The sequence below is a fragment of the Candoia aspera genome, chromosome 2 (assembly GCF_035149785.1).
Source record: "Candoia aspera isolate rCanAsp1 chromosome 2, rCanAsp1.hap2, whole genome shotgun sequence".
Lineage (NCBI taxonomy): Eukaryota > Metazoa > Chordata > Lepidosauria > Squamata > Boidae > Candoia > Candoia aspera.
Window position 1 is genome coordinate 49,021,796 of NC_086154.1, and position 23,017 is coordinate 49,044,812.

At 38.4% G+C, this 23,017-nt stretch overlaps 1 protein-coding gene across 1 annotated transcript in view; it reads right to left on the minus strand.

Annotated features, from left to right (window-relative positions):
- LOC134489973 (voltage-dependent calcium channel subunit alpha-2/delta-3-like) overlaps positions 1-23,017 on the minus strand; it is a 178,617-nt gene that overhangs the window by 106,454 nt on the left and 49,146 nt on the right. The window contains exons 4-6 of the mRNA XM_063292850.1: positions 14,657-14,740; positions 850-921; positions 587-648 (exon numbers count right to left, since the gene is read on the minus strand). Coding sequence (XP_063148920.1) covers positions 587-648; positions 850-921; positions 14,657-14,740 — 218 coding nt within the window. The remainder of the gene's footprint in view (positions 1-586; positions 649-849; positions 922-14,656; positions 14,741-23,017) is intronic.

Below are 23,017 nucleotides of genomic sequence, written 5' to 3' on the forward strand. Positions count from 1 at the left end.
TTCTTCCTTCTCTGAGCACAAGATGTGTTTATGCTTCATGTAATTGCTTATAACAAATGAATAACATTTCTGAGTGTGTGCGTGACTCTCTGAGCCTCTGAGTATGTGTGACTGAGGCAAAAGGAATTGCATGTAGATAGTGATGTAGACTATAGATTTATAAAGAATGTGTCATTGTCCTAGAAGCGTGTATTAGTAATATTCTGTTAGCCACACCTAATCTGCACTGTGCATACAAATTCATTTCTTTCAGCTCTGTACGAAAAGGAGCGCACATTTTCTTCAATGGCAGGGAACATTTGGCTTGAGATAGGAAGCATATATCTTAACAGAGCAAAGAGTGGAGTGCCTTCTGAAGGACAGGTCTGGGACATGGCCAGGGAATTTGCCTTTCCTGAATTTGCCGTCTCTGAATAAAACCTGAAAAAGCATGCTGGAAAGCCATTTCCCTTGCTCTTTTCAGCATCATTCAGGGACATTTTATTGTCAACCTCTTCTGATGAGCTTTTAATGAGCTCAAGAGGCCTGAAGAAATGCAATCACAATAAGCCTGATGAAATATTCCATTTATTATGAGCTGCCCTACCTGAAAGGGGTCCCCTTGATATCTGTATAATAGTAGTCATTTGTCATCACCAACACTCGCTTCTAGATTCAACGAAAAAAGAAAAAGGCTTAATATGAAAAGTTAGGCAAGTTTAAATAAATAAGCAAACATATAATTTATGGCAAGGTTAATAGCACAATACAGAGAAATGCAAACGTTTGAATCCCATCTATAGCTAACAAACATAAGTATACAATTCTATTTTTAAATTTTGTTGGAAAAGAATTGCCTATACAAAATACCCCTTTGTCCACTGTTTTCTTCACTTCCATGGAGAATTTTCCTGTTTTCCGATTCACCATTGCATTGCGAAGCTTAAATAGGGGGGAAAAAAGGGGGGGGGTATAAAAAGCAATTTAAATATAAGAATTAAGACAACATTTTGTTTTTCTCTTTATATCTGTCATCATTTTAAAGAAACATTTAGGCCAAAGGAAGAAATATTAAGGCCAAAGGTATAAATGTATTCTTTCCCCTTTAATTTGTTCAACTACCAATGATGGTAGTTATAGATTCTGGCATTACAACTTCCAAGGTCAAAGATTATTTGGCTGAAAATGCTGGGAGTTTAGTCTAAGAGGTTAAAAGAGCATCATGTTGAACAATAAAATTATAATCTTTATATTAAGATTATAAAATAAAACATGGCTGAAATGGCATTTGAACTGTTGTCCCAGGTCCTAGTCCAAGACTGAAACTACTACTCCAGTTATATTATAAGCTGATTTGAAAGCTTAGTTCTGGAAGGAAGCATACAAATGTTAAAACGAAAGTTAGTTACAGGCTACAAGGATAAAATCAGTCTCATTCACATATGAGTCGGGAGTGAATGCATGAATTCATAACCCAAGCGATGCCTTAAATACTGTATATGATATGTTTGTGCTTTGTTTCTTTCTCACTCAAAATATTCCTGTATTTCTCTCTAAATATGGCTATACTGCCTTTAAATTTTTGAAATTAAGCACCCAGATAAAGAAGCCCAACATTCTCCAATCCTCAGGAATTCCAAGAGGTTTTATGGACAAATCAGCTAAATGAATTTAAAATCTATTTTTACATAGTCTTGGTTTACAGATTACAGTAACTGAAGTCCAATCATAGGTGTCTAGTAGAAGCCACAGTGATGTCAGAAATGCCATATCACCACACAAGTGATGTAATTACTTAAATGCTAATTGTGTAATTTGCATCCTTGGCATCATGGTGGTGTGACACATGCAACAACATTTGCCCCTGAGTCCAATACCTCTGGAGGTCATCAGGTTGGATAAGACTGGCCTATAGTGCCCTTCAGTGCTTTGGATATGAAGGGGGGAAAGGTGCTTCAGAGAGTGTGTGGGTGCACACAAGTAGCATTTGTCTGCAATACCTTACATCAAAGCTATCTTTCCACTGGATCATGCTGCAGGCGCAGAGGACAGCCGTGTGATCCCAAGGAGAGATGCAACTGCTTTAAAGAGTTGTCTCTGCTATATTAGTTCTCCTGTGGGCTCTGAACCACTCCCCCCCCTTAATCTGAAGTCCTGCATGGTGTAATATCTAATTTAGACCAAGTATGTGTGTGTGTATGTATATACGTCTGTGTGTTTGTATGTATGTGTCTGTGTGTGTGTGCGTCTGTGTGTGTGTGTATATATATATATATATATCCGTTGTAAAGGCCCAGTATCTTGTAGTGCACTGCTACTTGCAGCTTTTATTTCAGTTTAGAAAGTGGACACGTATATTGCATGCAAGAGGTGGGTGGACAGTCATTTTTTTGGAGATGCTTCAGTTTGGATTTCTCCACTGAGCGGGGGAATTGGACTTTAGTGCCCTAAATGAGCCCTTCTAATTCTCTGGTTCTCTGATTCTATAGATACTTGATTGAACCATAGTGACATTTCTTTTTTCTTGCCAAGTCACAGTGACTGTTTTCTTGAAGTCCAAGGCTGTCTTTCAGGGCTGAAAAGAACAGGGGAGCAAAGCTTGCTTGTCAGTGAAATAGCTGTTTTCCTTTTGTGAGTATGGCTGACCAGATTAAAGCTGCGACATTGGCAGCTTTTTAAATCTGGGCCATCTCGATTTGTGTCCACTATCTTCTTCTTCAGTCAGCAAGTGTTAAGGATTTTTAAAATGCTTTTGGTTGCAGGTATCAAATACAACATATTTTACTTGAAGGATACACACACACACACATACAAACACATATACATACATACATACATACATACAATGTGTAATAGGCAATTCTGGAAATATTTTCCCTTTTTAACTTTTGTGGTTTTGGACTTGGAGAGCTGGTCTTAATTACCAATCTACTTTCTAATGTTTAAAGAACTGTTCCATTTATCTTTAACATGTTTCTCATTTTTCTCCATCTCAGAGCCTGCAGTATTCCAGCTTCCCACTCCCACACAACCCTCAGGCAAGTCGCAAATTTACAAAAAGGGCCTCCAAAACTCTCGTAGCTTTTAAGATCAAGTATGCATATGGGAATAAGATCTTTTTTTTTTTTTACCCCTGAATATAGTTTTTGGCTTTGGATAACAGTTTTTCATCTATTCTGTAGACTTTTGTTTTCCTACCTCTACGGGGCTCAAATTGGTGTCCAGTGATATGAATGTAGGACATCTTTCTTCCACCATTAGCACAGCTACTAAAATAATAACACATGAACTTCCGTATATAAAGCTCTTTTAAAAAATCAGTATAAAAGAAATAATAAATGTCAGTAAAGAAATTGTTGTATGCTGCCCAGAGTTGCTTTGTATGGGATGGGCGGCTATATAAATGTGATAAATAAATAAATAAAGTTATGCTTCCATTAATCTAATTAAAACATATACTCTTGTTAATGGATGTGGTATTATGCAGCCATTTACAGAATAAAAATACAGAGAGGCAGACAGCGTCATTTGGGATAGGTAATCTTATGGGGTCATTAGTAATTTTGAGAGGATGCTAAGGGTCCTCTTACAAAAGAACACTACCCACTCTGGACCACTGCTTGTTTTATGCCACCCCAATTTAGGTTTGGGTTTTTTAAAAAATTAATATACAGGTAGGTTAGGGAACCTGGAGAGAATAATCAGTGGGGCATATCTGAGCATATGCACATCACATTGCCTGCTTCTGGATTAATGTATCAGAATGCAAGCTAGCATTTTCTACTTCAAGTCCCCAATCTTTTAGGGCTGGTATATTTGGAATTTGCTAACGTATTGTGGGAACTCTCACAAAATGGCTGCTAGAGAGTTCCCCATCCACAAAACGATGCCAGGGAAACATAAACATTTCCCAAGCACTGATTTAACAGAATGCCACCTGGCCCTCCTCTAATACTCTTCAATCAGGACATTCCAACAATGTCTATTTCTGTTGTCCCTGGCACCATTTTAGGGACTCGGGTTCAAATTTCTGCAAGTTATTTTCAGGGTCTCTGTAATAAAGAATGTATCAGTTGGGTTTTGCAGAACAGGTAAGATTGTGCTGGTGTCCTGGATGGCATAGGTTTCAAGGGTGGGGTCCCACCATCCACTGAAGCTATGGCTTCTCACAGTGATTAATGCCACCACTCCTAACCTTCTCCCCAGTCATGAGGAAATGGCTAGAAAAGCAATTACAACTGGCTGGGAACCAGGCAGTTGGCTAATTCTTAGAGCAGCCAACATCCAGCATCACCATAACAGCTCAACATCCAGAATAGCATCGTCAGGACCAGCAGTATTCCATCCCAAGCCCCTCAGTGTGGCCCATGGGGATGGCAGACAAGATGCAGTGCTTCCACCTTACTTGCTGAGTAGAGTGGTGCCGGGCCTGCTTCCCTCCAAGGATAACACTATATGTGCTATTGGTGAACAAGTTTGTAGCCATTTCTATAGCAGCAACAGCTAGTGAAAAAATCACCCAGAAATATGTAGAAAAGTAGCTTGAAGAAAGAAGCATGGCTCAGTTTTATGGTATTATAGTGTACATAGAAGATACTTGAACACCTTGAGATATGGCAGCAAACTTTCATAGTAGGCAGGCAGTAGAATAAACCGGAGTCAGCCAAAGTGCAGTTGACCATCTTCACTTCATGTAGATAAAGATGTTTCCACAGCTGTTTTATCCTAATTCACTAGACAGCCAGTACTGATTCAAATGTATCGGCAGCCTAGTTCTCACTGAGGTGGTAAATGTATGTTTGGGCTGCATTACTTTAAATGTATTAGTGGGGGTTAGGGAGAGACAATCAGGTTAGTTCATGCTTTGGCATAAAGAAAATCACAACATAATGAACTAAAAAAAAAATACATATCCCTTCTAGAAGTGTAACCTAAAAAGTGTCTCTTTTATATATGGTTTTCTGCATGAGGGAGATTTTTTGGTATGCATTATCTAGGCCCCCATCTACAAATCAGAAGCGGTGTAGTTAAGACAACAGATTTACTACTTTAATGAGAACTAAGGGCATACCTAGGGTGATTCTGTTTGAGATTAATTGTTCTAATTTGTTTTGTTGTTTTGCCTTCCCCAAACTCGTGCCCCCAGATGGGTTGGACCTCAGCTCTACTGATCCCAGCCAACATATCTAATTTGTCAGGAGGGTGCCAGGTTGGGAACGCTCTTTATAGCTGAATTTTTTTGCTAGTTGTTTTAACATTCAAGATTTGCCTTGAATTCTCCCAGAAAATCTGTTTTCCAATGTTATTTGTTTGGAAGAACGAACCTCCAAAGCATTACTGAATATTGCTATTCTCATCCAAAGACCTTCTAGAAATGGGATGCAAAATACAGAATAGTTCTTGTTCAGTAGATTGCTGAACTGCACTTTTTCTTGTTCCATACAAGTCAATAAAGTAAATGTAATATATCTAGAATGAAGGAAGGACAACTGCAATTGTGGAAATAATTTAGGACAGTAAGAAGTTACTTTCACTTGGAAGGAGGGGCATTCAGAAGGTGGCCTTGATACCTGGTTATCTTGGACAGGTACTTTGGCCCCTTCTGTGTTGTGGCATTTACCACCACCACCACCACCACAACTAAAGAGTTTGGGAGGGGTCTCCAGTGCCACTGCCAGAGACTCCTACTGGTGGTCCTTCTTCAGAGTGAGGCATTGGGTCTGTTCCTCTGGAGATCATCTGTTTGATTCAGCATTCTGAAGGACTGTTCAACACAGCAAGGTCTAAGGCCCAGTCTAACATACATTCTATTTGCATGTATTTATTTACAAATGTTTTTATGTTGCTTCAGGCATGCTAGAGAGTCTGCCCAGCACCTCACTTTGTTGACCACTTTGTTGATAATTCCAGTAGGTACAGTGGAGAAGTACACGATTGCTTTGTTGAAATATCAGGAAACATCAATGGTTGTGGAAGCTGGGTATTTTGACCTAGGCAATTTAATTTTCAATCTTAAAATGAAAGAAGCTGAAATATTAAAATATTAGAAAACAAGATTCTCCTAAAGAAGAATATGCAAGTTGAAATGCAGGAAAAACCATATGAAGAACATTCAAAATCTATGTTTATGAACTGAAATCACAAGTATCAAAATAAACAGGTAGTATTATCTGAGGAGGCAGAGAAGATGAGAGAAATTAGTTAACAGAAAAGACTGACATTGCTTCTGTTATTATTATTATTCATAAATAATATCATAATTCCAAAACTGAGTAGGGTGGGCTGACAAGGCAGAAATGTGTGTGTGTATGCATGTACACACACACACAAACACATGAGAAGAAGGCAGGCAGAAACTTGAGTCAGAGAAAAGTGATCAAGAAATGTCTACATTTGACTACTGACAATACTCCAGAGGCAGAGATACGTGATGAATCCCAGATTTCAGAGAGACGTGACAGTGTAAATATGGGAAACTTGTGTTGATATATTCAAAACGTCTCAGAAATGATTGGAGTTTGGAAGGATATAGGAGCTGTTAATGTATTGCTGATATATGAGAAGGGTGCCAGGAAAGATTTGTGAAAAGGCAGACATGCAGGCATGACTTTACTTGGTACAGACATTATGGGAAAAGCTAAATAACAGAAACCAAAAGGAGAACACCTGGAAAGTTACGATTTAATTAAGGACAGTCAGCATGGATTCGCACAAAACAAAACATGCCTAAGATATCAGATTTATGGAGGAAGTAACAGAAAAACAGGCAAAGGTTAAGCCATGGACATCAGGAAAACTTTTGATACAGTACAGCAGAAAATTGACATATAAATAAAGAATGGCATGGAAGGGAACTGCAAAATGACTAGAGAAAAGCAATATGGAGTTTGATTGGAACAAAAAGAGTAAGATTGCAAGGAATAGCCCATATCCAAGATAAGGTATTAGATGGACAGCATGAAGATTGTCCTTCAGGTTTAGAGTCTGTCAGCTGGACACAGAACTAAATGGATTTCATCTTATGAATAGTAGTGAGTTTCTGGTATTTCAGATTATAGCATAAGGAAAATAGAAGAGTCCAGAAAAATTTGGTACAGATTTTTGTTGCTGTGCTACTGTTATTTGATCTAACATCTGACTGTTGCTAAAGAGGCCAAAGCAAAGGAGTTTGGAATCCGTATGGCATTTTAAACTTTTGTTTCCTGTGTCATACTTTCTACCTCCAACTCACCCACATTCATCTATCCATGGCAGGAGTGCCCTCATTTTTGGAAAGATCATGTTCCTCCAGTAGAACTGACCCAACCAATTCAATCTGGATGGGAGAAGCAGCTGGTGGTTCTCCATTTAAAGAAAGTGTGGGCTTTGAGGGGCTGCTATTTCTTATTAGGAGTGCTCGCCCTCTGGAATGGCCTCCCATTAGAGCTCACATTAGCTCTGATCTTGGTGACCTTCTGGAAGCAGCTGAAGATACAGCTCTTCCAGGGGGCATTCGAGGAGTGTCACCTGGATTTAAATTTCTGATTTTTTAGATTGATAGGTTTTATTAGTTGTATTGTACTGTGGATGTTTTAATGGTTTGCACACTCCATAAAGCAGCCAAGAATCCTGTGGGGTATAAATGTAATAAACAAATAAATAGGTTTTGGATTTGGGGTTCGTTTTTTTTTAGGTGGTCAGGTTTTTATTATTTCTATTGTACCCATGGATGTTTTAATGGTTTGTTGATTCTATAATACCACCAGAGTCCTGTGGGATTGCTGAAGGATATGCAGTAATCGATCAAGCAGTCAGTCAACTGCTGCCTCACATTTACTTTAGAATATTCATACCATTTTTTCCATGCTGCAGAACAAGCCTAACTATATCTACATTGCATCAGGGATGCAAAAAAAAAAAAAAAGTTCTGGGGATATATGAGGCCTATCACTATTGCCGTGGGGTCAAGAGCTCCCCAAAGTACATAGGGCCAGAAATGTTTGGTCTTTCTTTTGGCATTTTTTTCTTAGTTTGCAGATATTCATGGCCACTCTTTCATCCCTTTGGAACTCCTGAGGTCTCCTTCCCCAGTGGACCCTGAATGGTAGCTCTCCACATGCCATTCAAGCCTGGTGCAGCCCTTGAGCTGACTGGTACTACACCAATCTGACCAGAAACTGCTTCCTAGGCTTGGGTTACTTCCATCCTAGGATTGAAAATAGGGAGAAAGAAGTCATCTCCCTTTCATGACAGTAGAAATCAGGCTTTGTACGGTGGAAAATTCAAAACCAATCAAAGAAAATGCTTCTTCCCATTGGCTCCATGTCATAAGGCAAAGTTACATAATGCAGATTTGCTGCCATGATGATCACCAACCTGGAGAGCTTGAAAAAGGGGACTCCTGGCTGAATGCCTCCCACTTGCAACATCTTGTAATGAGCTCCTCTAACAAGTTCCTTTTATTTCTATTTTATCACATTTTAAACTCACCATTCAACTTCAGATAGTTTTTTATCCTACTACGGAGCCTCCCTTGCTTATTTATATTTGACTTATACCACTTATCTTTTGATATGGGGAAAAGGAGGAAGAGACAAAGGACTCCCTCGGCAACCCAACCCTCTTCTAAACCGCTGAAACAACAGAAGGTGGACAGATTTGTTACAAGTAAGCGAACCTCGTCAGTAAACTATGATTCCCCAACTTATTTATTGAATAGAAAGGATTCTTGGGAGTGGGACTTACAGGCTGAGATAGAGAGTCAGCAATTGTTGGAGTTTTCTTCATCATTGATAGAAAATGCTTCTTCCCCAGAGGCTGTTGCTGTCTGCACAGCTGCTGAACAATTAAATAAGGAAGGACTCCTTGATCATAAAAGCTTGGAAGTCCAGAACTCATTGGAATTTATAACCAGACACAGTCTATTGACGGCACAGACAGTTCTCTCAATCTTTGATTTACTGACTACGATCAAAACTCAAATTGATTCTTTAAGAGACTCCCTGGTTGAATTTGGCATGAGTCTTGCAAATCAAACTGAGGCCTCTGATAAAGCTAAGGGCTTGCACCTGCACTGCTCTTCTCAGTCAGGCTGCGGAGGAAAGGAAGTTTCAGCCTCTGAAGTTAACCCTATATTAGGAGCTAAAAGGGAAGATAAGAAAATGACAAACATCTGTATAGAAATGGATGAAAAGGGTAAAAAACCTGTATTAGGTAAATGTTACTTACAACCCAATAAGATAGCCCTTCAAATACAAACTAATAGAATTAATGGAGGCAAATGGGAGTCGAAAAGAGCTATACTGCAATCATTAAGTCAGTTACTACGATGTGAGAAACGATTTGTGGATTTACAAAAGATAGACTGGCTACCAGCCAGAGGCAGCTTTAGATGGATTCTCTTGACTTTCGGTCTTTCTGTGATACCAAGTATGCTTCTAAAAATGAAACCTTTTTTGAATACTTTCTCAATATTCCCAATTCAAGTTCTTCATTCAGAGGAAGTTAGTCCCCTTATAATTTAGCATAGTCAAGAGAGTTTTATAAATTTAACTCATAGTAAAAATACTCCTGCAGATAAATCCAAGGACACCTCATTAATGGAGACTATGCCAAGGAACAATAATAGTAAACATTCTCTCCACCCGATAACAACTTAGTTGCCTCCTGTTCCTTTAGAACAGAACTTAATTAACTTATCCAGTGCTCCACCAGATAATAGACAAGTTGATACACTTAAGAAATTAAATGACTTAAAAGGAGCTTTAATGGCAACTTACCACACAGCAAACCCTCTATTAAATTTAACACCTCAAACAACGCAAGAAGAAAATCCTCACTTGGGACAACAATATGAATGCACTGAAAAGAGAGAGCAAACTAGCTGTAGGCAGAAAGCTGTCAATGAGAACCATGAACTACAAAATCCAGATGTAATATCTGAGATAGAGGAGCCTTTTGCTCTCACTACAAGTATTAATATCACACAGAAGCAAGTGGAAACAACTAAAGCAAAAATTATTACAGTGGCCCAAGCTCACGAGCAACCCTTAGACATTTCCGACCTTGGCTCTTTAGAAGATGGGGATATGGATGGGACCCATTTGGATCACAAAGAGGGTTTGTCTAGATCAAGGATATTAATGCATATGGCCTGACGGTACGCAGACCAGTGTAAGATAAATCCCCTGAAAATTATTTCATGGAATATAGCCAGATGGTATCGTAACAAAGGCCTTAACCATTTAGATCATTTGTTAGATACGGATGTCCTTTTGCTTCAGGAAACTTGGACAGCCGATGATCTTGTATTCAATGGCTATTATTTGTACAAATTGGAGGCAACTGCTGGCAGAGGGCCAGGGCGGATGAAAGGTGGACTGGGAATTCTTATTTCTACCGCTCTGAGAGTAGGCCATAAATCCATCCAGCTACTTAATCAAATAACTATGTCTGTACTCTTAGATCTGGGAAATATTTCCTTATTAATTATTAATGTGTATTTCCCGCCAATACAAAGAAGAGCCAAATAGAGGCAATGTGGTCAGATCTAGAGCAGTACGTGGATAACCTCCTTTTGGAATACCCTAGTGCCTTGGTACTGCTCGGGGGGGATTTTAACGCCAGGCTGGGTCCTGATGACCAAACACTGTTCTCCAAATTTCAGCAGTATCCGCCAACCCACGCTCCTAATTTACCTGATGCCACTCTTGTACGCCTCTTCAAAGATAAAAGATCTAACTATGCTGGGATTTGTCTGGCCAAGTTTGCAAACAAGTTTAATCTATACATACTAAATGGCTCCATGAAAAGTGATCACCCAGGAGAATAGACATTTATGGCTGGAACTAGGAAAAGTACTATTGATTATATGCTAGTCTCTACCAATTCATTACATTCAGTGGAGTCCTTTAAGGTGCTTCTGCATCTAGAAAATGACCATCTTCCTTTATGTCTACATTTGAAGATACCTACTAGTCAGCTGCGGCCGGAGACATATTTTACCCCTGTCATTGTACCAGCAGGACAAGTAAGTTGTCGTGCCAGATGGACCTTACAACTTGATCAAAGGGTGAGGAAGACATTGGCAGAGGATGATTTACAAACAATTCGATCATCGTTTATGTCTCCCAATACCTCACAAGACCCATTGATTTTGTATAAAAATTTAATACAAAAATTACAACCGGTATTGACTCGCATTACTAACCCTGACAGCAAAAGGTTTGTGACTCTCTCTAAGACATGGTTCGACAAAGAATGTGTTGAAGCTAAGAAAGCCCTCACTGCAGCTTATCACTTATATAAATCTGAGACAGAGTCTATTAACAACACAAATACAAAATCTCTTGAACACCTCCTTGCTAGCAAAAAACAGTATAAGAGATTGGTGGCTGATAAGAAGAAGCAGGATATGAAAACCATGTGAAAACGTCTTATTGAAGCTGCCAAACTGAAGAACACCTCTCTTTTTTGGCAACTATTATCCAATCAGACTGTCAGATCATCTACTATTCTAGACTCTCACATTTCACCAGAGGTGTGGGAATACCATTTCCAGAAAATGTATGAAGATCCTAACAATGCGATATTGACACAAATGAGCAAATGTCTAACCGAGTGGCCCCTAGTCTCGGTGGCTGAAATCAAATTTCTTATTGGACAACTTAGAAAAGGGAAGGCTCCGGGAATGAATTTTATTTCAGCGGAAGTATTAAAGAATAATGTTGAATGGTGGTCCCCAATTTTAGCATCACTTTTTACCTATATTGATAATTCGGGGAGAATCCCAGAGGATTGGGGCCTGGCTATTATAGTCCCGATTTTTAAAAAAGGGAAGATAAATGATCCTGCCAATTACTGACCTATTAGTCTACTGAATATAATTAGTAAGCTATATGCTAGACATTTGCAAGGAAAACTCAAAGACTGGCTGGACCAGAGAAATCTTATAGTGGACGAACAGGCTGGCTTTAGAGAGGGCAGAGGAGCTATTGAACAATGCCTGATTCTTCAACACTTGATTGAAAAATATTGTTCCAACAAGATAACATCATTGTATGCTACTTACATAGACTTAGGCAGCTTTTGATTCTATATCTAGGCCTAAGCTGTGGGAGAAGTTGGAAGCCACCTCAATAGATAGCAGGCTCCTCTACCTAATACGTGCCCTACACTCAGATACGGCCTTGAAGGTCAGGTGCAATAGATCTGGGTCACTGTCCAAGCCGATTAAAGTACAAGAGGGGGTGAAACAGGGTTGCATTTTGGCTCCCCTACTTTTTAACTTTTACGTTAATGATATGGTAAGATGCCTAAGTCACCCAGGCTTTCATCCTCCTAAATTAGGGGACCGAAGTATTGCCCTGCTGCTGTATGCAGATGATGTGGTCATACTCTCCAGGACTCCTATAGGTCTCAAGAGAGCTTTGACATCCTTGGCCCAATATTGTATTAATAATCAGTTAGAAATAAATTATCAGAAAACAAAGATAATGACCTTCGCTAAAAGGCCGAAACTTCGCTCCTGGCATATAAATGGGCACAGAATAGAGCAAGTGACAAGCTTCAAATACCTAGGGGTAGTTGTGCATGCCACTGGATCTAGGAAACCTCACTTTGAGTATGCAGCTGACTCTGGACAAAAATCAGCCAATGCCATTCTAAAGTTTTTCCGAAGCAAAGGCGGGCACTATATTCCAGCAGCTCTTAAGCTCTTCCAGGTGAAATCATTAGCCCAGCTCCTTTACAGGTCCTGCGTTGGTGCTCCGACTTCAAGCATTACACCTCTGGAACAAGTGCAGTCCAAATTTATTAGAGCAGTACTCCAAATGCCCAAATGTGTGACAAACGCTCAACTTTGAGTGGAAGTCGGCATGATAAAAGTCGAGGCAAGAGTGCGTCTAGCCTCCTGAACCTTTGGCTAAAACTCAAGCATTATTCCCAAGGTTTAGCACCACTCATTTTTCAAGATTACTTCCAATCCTCTTGGTTAAAGGACATTGAATTTAGCCTCACAAAGCTAGGATTTTCTACAGATTCAATTCTTAGGATGGATTACGAACAGGCAAAATTGACCCTGAAGCAAAGGATAAAGGATATAGAGAGACAAATGGACTTACAGAAGGCCCCTCATTTCCTATCTTCAGAGCATAATAAATATATTGTCAATACAGCTAACTACCTTTCTCAACTTGAAATTCCTAGCCAGCGGAAAGCTTTCTCCCTAGCTCAAAGCCATGCACTCCCTTCTGCAGTCTTGGAAGACAGATACAAAAGAATCCCAATAGCTGCAAGGCGGTGCCCTTGTAACAATGGAGAGATAGAAACTACAGACCACGTGCTTCTCCATTGTCCTTTTTATAAAGAGTTCAGGAGTAAACTAATATTACCTTTGATTAGTAAATGCCCTAGATGGAAAGATATAGATTGTATGCAAATGTTACTTATAGATGAATATCCAACTGTCACGGTGCAAGTAGCCAGATTCTGCGCAGCTGCTATGAAGATACGTCAGATTATGATTGGAAAAATATAGTAATGTATCCCTTGTAATAACTTTGTGGTCTATATAACACATTTTATATATGATATTTTACTCTTTTTATCACTCCTTTTAATATTTTATATATATTTTTATAGACACTTATACCTGATAGAATATTAGTCATGATAATGCAAATTAATAAGATTGTTTTTAAACTTAAGGGGCTCACTTACATTGTGATCCAAACGTATTTTAACACCTAATTGGAACTTGTAAACTCAAATTTAAAATTATTTTAATTTAGATGGCTCATATTTTATGGCTAATGGCTAATGTGCATATTTTTATAGAATTGTATCTTGTACTGGTCAGTGACCGTAATAAAATCAATTGAATAATGCAGATTTGCTGCCATGATGATCACCAACCTGGAGAGCTTGAAAAAGACATTAGATAAACTTAAGAAGTGTAAGGCTGTGAAGGGTTCCATATGCCTCCATGATCAAAGGCACCTTTGATCAATACCTCTAGGAAAGCACTGCTATGTGTATGTTCTGCTCACAAATGGTTGACTTGAGGATAATGAATGGTGTAAGAGGATTCTTACAGCACATCATGTAAAAAGAAAGTAAATGAGGAAGAAGGGATTTTATTTATCTATCTACGTTCTTAGTGATTTACTGATTTTACTTACAGAGTAGGTAGTAAAAACAGGTGGACCTCTGCACAATAGTCCTGAAAACTCATTAACTGTATTGAGAAAAAAAGGATCTGCTCCTCTTACACCCTCTTCTATCAGTTGCATTCAACATTCTTTTCCCTCCCTAATGTCCCACCTCAATCTGATAGAGTTATATGGGGATGAAATGAAGGGAGACCCTTCGCCCTTAGGCTGCCTTGATCTGCCAGAGGAAGATGGACTTGTAAGCACCACAAATAAAGAAGTAAACTAATATCTACACACGCACACAGACACACAAACACAAATTAAAAACACAATTAAAGCATCATGAAAACACCCATTACATCAATCAAGTATAACTGAGATATATTTGTTGGGAAAGGGCTAACAAAAAAATGAGGTAAAAATAAATTTTACCTAATTTTTTAAAGAGGCTTATGATTTTCCTTTCTTTTCCTTCTGCTACTCAGTCAAGCTGGTAGTGAGTGCAACTGACTTTTCTGACAAGCAGTGACTGAACCATCACTTACCACATCATCTCTGTCTTCCCATTCAACCTCAGAGAGGTCAACACTGCTGTAGTTGGGCTTTCTTCGCTTTTTCCCTTCTTCATACTAGGATGATTTAAAAAAAGAAGTGAGACACTGCATGAAAAGAACTGGCATTTTTATTATCCCTAGTTAAATCATTTTAAGTGAATTCAGCTTTCTCCCTATACTAAGTGGAACACATTCAATTTTGCATAAATGTTTTATTTATTTATTTATTTATCAAATTTCTCTGCCGCTCATCTCGCACACAATGACTCTTTTCTAAAACACTGTTCCTTTGGAGTATATCAAGAAAGTTTTTTCAGCAAGCTTTGCCAGTTTGGAGCTTTCTACCATGCTACCATCTCATCCAGCCAGCATGACCATGGTAGTTAGAGGTAACACATTTAAAAGGCACCAGGTTAATCCGAATATGCCTTTTCCATTATTGTTGCTCTGTAACATTGCTGGCAATGCATCCTTGGGACAGTATAAACACAGAGCAATAAAAAAGACAGCTGATTGCTATTTATTTTCTTACGAAAATCTGTGCTACACACTTTAGATATAAAATTCATAGCTACATTCTACTGCAAACCACTTCATACTACAGCACATGGGAAATATGCAAGCCCTTGGTCATACTTGCAAAATTTACAGAAGACATCTTGAACCTCCTCTTCCAGCCCTGCAGGAAGTTATATTTCCTACAGTGTTGTCAACAAACTGTTTATATATTTCTATTTAAACAAGATAAGACAGTACTCCTGGAAAGTTTGGTGTTAGGATCTGCTTGATATTACATTTTATCTGTTCTTTCATGGGGGAAAAATGCAAGAAACATGGTAATAAAGAAATATTATTGTTTTAAACACTGGTATTGTTATATTGTAAATCTCACTTTTTGAAAAATAAACATCCCAGTTACAAATGAGTTGACATTAGTGTCATCATAATGTAGAAAAATCCTGCCCTCTGCTGCATACAACAGCAAAGAGATCCTGCTAAAAGTAACTAACTTTCCAATGTGTTGACTAAGTCTGATGTCTAAAGTGGAATTTGCTAGCTTTCCAAGAAAAGAAATCAACAGACTGAACTATATTTTAAAGATTAAGCTATTCAATATTAAAATTAACACTGTTCAAAGCCCATTATTAGTCACAGCTGATACTTATTTGATCCATGTGTTTCTGAGGGACCTAAATTCCTGATGCATAGATGCTCCTGCATCAGTCAAGGACAGTTGGGCTTCATCACAGCGGTCCCCTATCCCTTGTTTAACAAGAAGGCATGGTGAGCTGACATTCAATTGGTGCCAGGAGACAGCATCATCATAGATATTTGAGTACTAGCTATATATCTACTGCCCCAGCTGAGCAAGGAAGTGATAGGTCAGAAGGAAGAGCTATGTCACTGAAGTGGGGTTGGAGGCAGAGAAAGAAGGAATTTAGAAGCAGCACATTGAGCATGCCCAGCATAGCTTCTTACCAGGATAGGAGCCAGGTATGGCTAAATGGAGTGTTGCAGGAAGAGAGAAGGGACTGGGGGCAATTGAATCAGTGGTTCAGGCTTAACAGAATCATCAGTGGTTTGAAGTCAGTCATGGGCCAATTTCATTATAGCTGTCTTTCATATGAACATCCTGAGGGTCAAGAAGGCCAGCTAGCACTTCTCTGTCAAAGACTGTAAGGTTGTCTGAGCCCATTTGTGTCAGAGCAACTGACAGATTTAGCCCCTCTAGGCCATCCCAAGGGATGGAAGAAGAAAATCCTAGGAGCAAGATCTACATGAGTTTAGGAGCTTGGCATTTTCTGCATTGTTTCATGCAGGATTTAGCAACATGGTGTCTTCCAACTTCCATAATCTTTTGTCACTGGATATACGGAGCAGGCTGATACAGTTTGCCTAAAAGTTCTGAAGCATGCCAAATTATATTTGCATGCACACACATACAGTATATTGACTAAGCAAGCCCCATGATTTATTCTGGATCTAAGAAACATATTTATACACATTTAGCATTTAGAAATGAAGGATAATCTTTGCAGGAAGCTAAAAAGAGAAATACCAGATGCTTTGAGGATTTTATTCCAATGGAAATGGGCAACATGACATGGACATATTATTGATTTTTATTACCTCACTCCCCAACACTCTAATTTCTACTTTTCTTTCTCCTTTTCACACATGTTAATCCATGCATGTTCCATTTTTGCTGGGTGAAAACAGATCAGAGCTATTCATTTTATTTGATGCTTATGCATTCTGATAAAAATACTGAACATGAAAAAAGGCAAAGAGAATATCCCCCATCCCAAAACCTCTTTAATTTTCAGCCTTACACTTCCTGGGCAGAATATTGTGATTTGTTCCGGCTTTGCAATCTGTCTGCCTGCAAAGTGGATTGGTAAGGATCAAAGTGATGTTACTGGAACATGTGAAGTTCAGAGGTTTTAGAAACACAAGACATGCAGTCTTACCCTGTCAAGAATGACGTAACAATGTTCTCAACAATAATGAGAAGCCTAGATAGTGTTGAGCCAAACTGTTTCCCCTTTTTAATTCAACCCCTTCAGGAAGGCTAAGAGCAATTTAAAGATGGAGAAAACTGAAATGGTTAAGGTGTGATAATTCTCAGTTGGAAAGCTGGAGAGAGAGGAAGTTGCCAACTTCATAGTAGTGGCTAGGTTGTGTGTACATCTGTCCTCATGCTTTCTCTTTGCTCTTTTTCTGTCTCTAGCTTTCGGAAAAGCTCTGAATGTGCTACTCTCAGTGGCATCAAGGATCTCTTTGTAGCTTGATCAGGTGATCATATAACATTGGTCAGGTAACCATGCAATATTGCATGGTTACCTGACCATTTCCAGGAAATGCTGCAAGGGGCAGGAGCACTTTCAGTATGCTGCAAGCTTGTGCATAGTTTTACCAAAGTTAAAGAAAGAAAATGAATGGAAGAGTCAGACAGACATTCCTCCCTTGGCCATTTCCTACCTTGTCCCCTCTCCTACCTGATCCTGTCCACATTTTTAAGTTCTTTTTTCCCATATAAAAGAGACCAAACCTTTGTACCGTTTTTGTGAGCATAAGAAATTACCCAAATTATAGAAGATAGGATTCAGCCCAACAACAGTCTTTGATGCAGCCCAAATCAATTGAGCAAAAATATGGCAGATAGTTTGATCTCCCCCTCACCACTTCCACTTTTGACCCACAGAAGCTGAATTCCTTTCAAAACAAGCAGGACTAAATAATGTCAGCTTCTAACCTGCAAAAATGCTACAAGTTGCTTCACTTTCTGGAGGGAAGCTGCCATGATCAGAATACAAAGAGCCACTAGTACTGGCAGTCAATGCCATCTGGCTTGAGGTGGAGCTACTAAAGATCACTCAACCTCTATAGCCAAAAGAAATCTTTTTTTCCCTTCCCTTCCCTTGAGGTGAGGGAGACACTATTTATGATTCTTGTTAGAATGCAAAACCTGCCAAACCCTGGTCTCATTATTCACATGCCTATGCTCAAAAGCAATCGGTCTCAAATAGCTTACAGTATAGCACCATAAATTCTGGAAATGGCATTACACAGCTTGGTGGGGGAAAGCCTGCCTGGTCATTTTTATCACCTCCCATGACCACAGTCAACTTTGGAATGTATCCTTTGCATTCCTCAGTGACAACCATGACAATCCTTACTTCAGAATCGCCTGAAGTCTGTATGGTGTGATAGAGTGTCAGACTAAACCCAGGTTCATAGCTTCATTCAGTCAGAAACCTAACTTGTTTTACAACAGCCTACTTTAGCCAACACGATTGTTGTGGAGGTAAAAGAGAAAACTGTGCACTGCCCTCTTTTTGGAGGAAAGATGAGATATAACACAATAAACAATAAAATACTTCTGGAAGACATTTGGGTAATTTTAATTGATTGTTAATATCACTTTTCTTCCTATTATCATTTACGTTAATTATTTCTGCTTCAAATTACATCTGGTTTTACTGTCTCAGTGATTTGTTCATGCTGTTAATGCAATATACTGTACATTGTAAATTAAATACATTTAAATAATGCAGATTAGATGCAAAATGCTACAGAAGTCAATAAAAAGGATTTCCTGTAGGACAAGGCATGTTATTGGTTGAAGAACCAAACAATTCCAGAATGTAACAGTAAGGCAGTGGAAGTAATCCTTAAAAAGATATAAATTCAGAATGGTAGTGTCCTTGGCCATTTTTTTCATAGATAAAACATTTATCTAGTTGTGGCCACTCACAAAGCAAGCCAGAAGTAGCATCTGAGAAATCCAGGGAAATTTTTCCAGAATAACTTTCTTCACTATTGGAACAGGAAGTAGGGTTCAATTTTGGAGCTAAAAAATACAGTTCCCTGCAGCATTTATTTGAGCTGAAGTCCCCAAGGTAGCTTTAAATTGGCATGCCTATGGCTTTCACCTTGGGATCTACAGTATCTGGGATAAGTACAGATTCTTAGTTTAATTGGCTGAGTTTTGACTTATTTATTTATTTATTTGTGGTTACCATCTGCACAATCCTAACTGATTTTCTGAAATCCTGAGGCTTTATAAAATGCATTCATTTTTAACTATGTGAAATCCTTTACTGAGCCATATTGAATTTGTGAAGGCCATGGAGCAAGTTATCTCCTAAAAAGGGAACTGTAAAAGCAAATTTCCAAGATTAAGATTGAGCAGAATAAAAGAATGGGATTTTTTTTTCCAAATAAAGACGTTCAGATGAAGGGTATAATTTAAGATTTTAATCCAGAAGTTCTTAGATTATTCAGTAGTTGGCAGTAGAGACTAGTTATTTTGGATTAGAGGTTCATGCCAGCTGGCAATGACAAACTGCCATGCAGTAAAATTTCCAACCTTTATTACAATGAAAAACCAACAGTTAACTATGTCATATAAAGAGGGATGATAGATGAGTTGGGGGATAAACCTCAATGTTCACACAGGAGAAAAATGGGAGGAAATAAAAAGTTCAGCATGAACTCCACAGCAATGTAACATATCAACACACACATGCACATGCACATTCATGAGCCATTAGCATACAGGTTACAAATTATAATAGAAAAAATCTAAATCCCTGAATCATGAAGAACTAGAGTTTCTTAAGGTAGCTTAAACTGTTAAACTATTTCTATGAAAGTGATCTGCTTTTCCCCAGCCAAGTGTGTGAGTGCACACCTTCTATTACAAAGCAAATAATTGTATCACTTCTATGGATGATAATACCAAGGACTCTTGTAAATTACAGATGGATCATGTCACATTCCCAACCTGATGCTGTCTGCTCATCCTGGGATTGCCCAATACCATGTTGTCTGGAATTATGGCAGTTCAATATATATTGAAGGTGGAAAGGTCTCTAGCAGTCATTTGATTTCTCTTACATGGTCAAGATCACCATTCATAAAATGGGAGGGGGAGCACATTGATTTGATAATTCATCACCTGGACCTTGTGACAAAATGGCCCATGGTGACCTTGCCACATGAAACAGAGAATATGGCCTCCTTTATACTTTTGGGGGATAATATTGAAACTCAAAGTAGGTTTGTCTATAAAACAATTTAAGAAGTCTTCATATAAATGAATTATATAGAAAATAAAGAACATATTTTTATGTAACTATGAAAATGGGGTAAATAATATCTTTATTCAGATCACCTACACAGAAGTAGATTAATAGTGTGAGATACACTGTATGTGATTCTTTCCATAACAAACACTTTTGATTTAGCATTTCATTTGCATTCTTAAAACCGTATCATTCAGGATTATGTAAAACTGACAGCTGCTTATAATTATATCTCTTTAGTGTGGAAATGTGGGACGCGGTGGTGCAGCGGGTTAAACCGCTGAGCTGCTGAGCTTGCCGATCAGAAGGTCAGTGGTTCGAATCCACGTGACGGGGTGAACTCCCGTTGCTAGTCCCAGCTCCTGCCAACCTAGCAGTTCAAAAACATGCAAATGTGAGTAGATTAATAGGTACCGCTTCAGCGGGCAGGTAACGGCGTTCCGTTTAGTCATGCCGGCCATATGACCACGGAAGTGTCTATGGACAAACGCCGGCTCTTCGGCTTTGAAATGGAGATGAGCACCGCCCCCTAGAGTTGGACACGACTGGACTTAATGTCAAGGGAAACCTTTACCTTTACCTTAGTGTGGAAATAATTTAAAACATCTGCCCTTATTTCAACATTTCCAGACTTAAACTCAGTGAATGTCTTTCTACCTAACATCAAAGTTGAAAGAAGCAAATAACAGAAAACTGGAAGTATTGCTACCAATTTTTTGCATTTCATTTATATGTACAAGTGGTTTTATCAGCAAAGCCTTCAAACTGTTAATTATCGTTTTAAACATATATAATTTAGGACTGCTAATGAGATGCCCTCACAGGGATTAAGATGCTCTTTCTCTTTTAACATGGAAACACCAACAGAAATAATTGTTGACATCCAAGTGATTGAACTCTTCAGTTATTTAAATGAACACAAGGCATTTACACTGCTCAGATTATTTAAATATTCGCCTGTCAGCCACAGCTGTAGAGTTTTATGGAGCCTCTGAATAAGCAAGGGTAAGTGTAGGTTATCTGAGTTTCCAACAGGCTTCCCCAGAGAAAAATGAGATTTGCTGCTTATGAAAGGCTAACACCGCTTAAGTGGGCATTAATGTTTCCTCTGAGACTTGGATTTCTGTTTTTCTATATTAGGAGAAACAATTTTTTCCCAGAATTTACAGCTATGAAAATGTTAATACTGGTTTAACAAACTTTAAATGGGCTTTTTTGCTATGTACAATGTATTGTGGCAGTTCATATATTTAATTTAAACTCAGTAGTTTATTATGAAAGCAAAACATCTGTCATTTTAAGGAACACACACACACATATTCATTCTGTTTTCCATATCCATAGAGACATACAAACATTTTCTGCTCTTTTGAAAAGGACAGATGTAAAACAATATAACTCAATATAGCTGTTGACAAATTATTTGTTTGAACTACCTTTTACAAGAAATAATAGAAAAATGGAGTCATTTTGTACCAAACATTAACAGTTTACATATTTACGTATCTCAATTTAAAGATCATCATCGCTATTATGTTAAATAATAATAAAAGTGATGACTTTTCATGCTACTTAAAATGCACTACTTAAACATTATTTATTGTAGCTTTCTTGTAATAACAAAGACTTTAGCTTAAACTTAACTATCTTATAAAATAATTAGGGAAAAAAATACAATGAACAAAAATATGTGCTTAAAAAGTGACCCAAAATGGTATAGTGCAATCTAATACAGGTCTGCCCCAAACTAAGTGAGTGTGGCAGCATAGGCTTGAACTACCACAGCTTTGGAAAATGAGGACAGGAGGACAACCCATTGTGTAGTCTTATGCTTGAATAGCAAACAAAGCCTTCTAAAATTTTATCAATCAAAATTTACATTCCAAACATTAAGAAAAAGGAATGTTTTGGATGAATCATTTTATGTATTATTCATTCCATGCAAAGCAGATGTTGAGACTGTGTGTTCAATGCAAATAATTTGTAATATGGCAAATCTGAAAGGGTATTTAGGAATATAGAGAACTACCTAAATCTTTTACTACTGGGAAGTTGATACAACCATATAGATAACATGTACACAGTGAAGCTGTGATTTCAGGAGCAAAAAACCCATGATGTTGAAAATTAGGATGCAATCTCGTGGTGATGAACTCATAGTCTTGCCATTAATTATGTATTTCTGGATTAGGAGAGTTTTCATGGTGGTGGATTTGATGACTGAAAGTTTTCTTGTGGATATTATAAGACATTCTGTAGCTAAAGCATGTTAGAGTATGCTGGTGAAGAGTCTGTGGGTTTAATGAATGTTGAAGTATCACTGGAGAACAGAATCTCTGTTGCTGTTAGCTTTACTACTACTACTACTACTACTATGTAATTATTATATACCACAATTATTATTATATACCACAGGATCTTAGTCCTGTTATTCTTTACAACCTTCTGTGGAATCTCCCATCTTGACTTGGGAGGGCCTAGCACAGGGTATGGGCTAGATCCTCCCAAGTCCAGATGGGAGATTCCACAGAAGGTTGTAGAGAATAACAGGGCTATGATCCTGTAGGACTTCCCAATACAGATAGGCAGGTACTGGTCAATCAACCAGACATCGTGGTAGTAGACAAGGACCAGAAGACAGCGCTGGTGATAGATGTAGCTGTGCCAAATGACAGCAACACCAGGAAGGAGTATGAGAAATTGGAGAAATACCTGAGCCTGAAGGAGGAACTAGAGAGGATGTAGAAAGTGAAGGCAAATT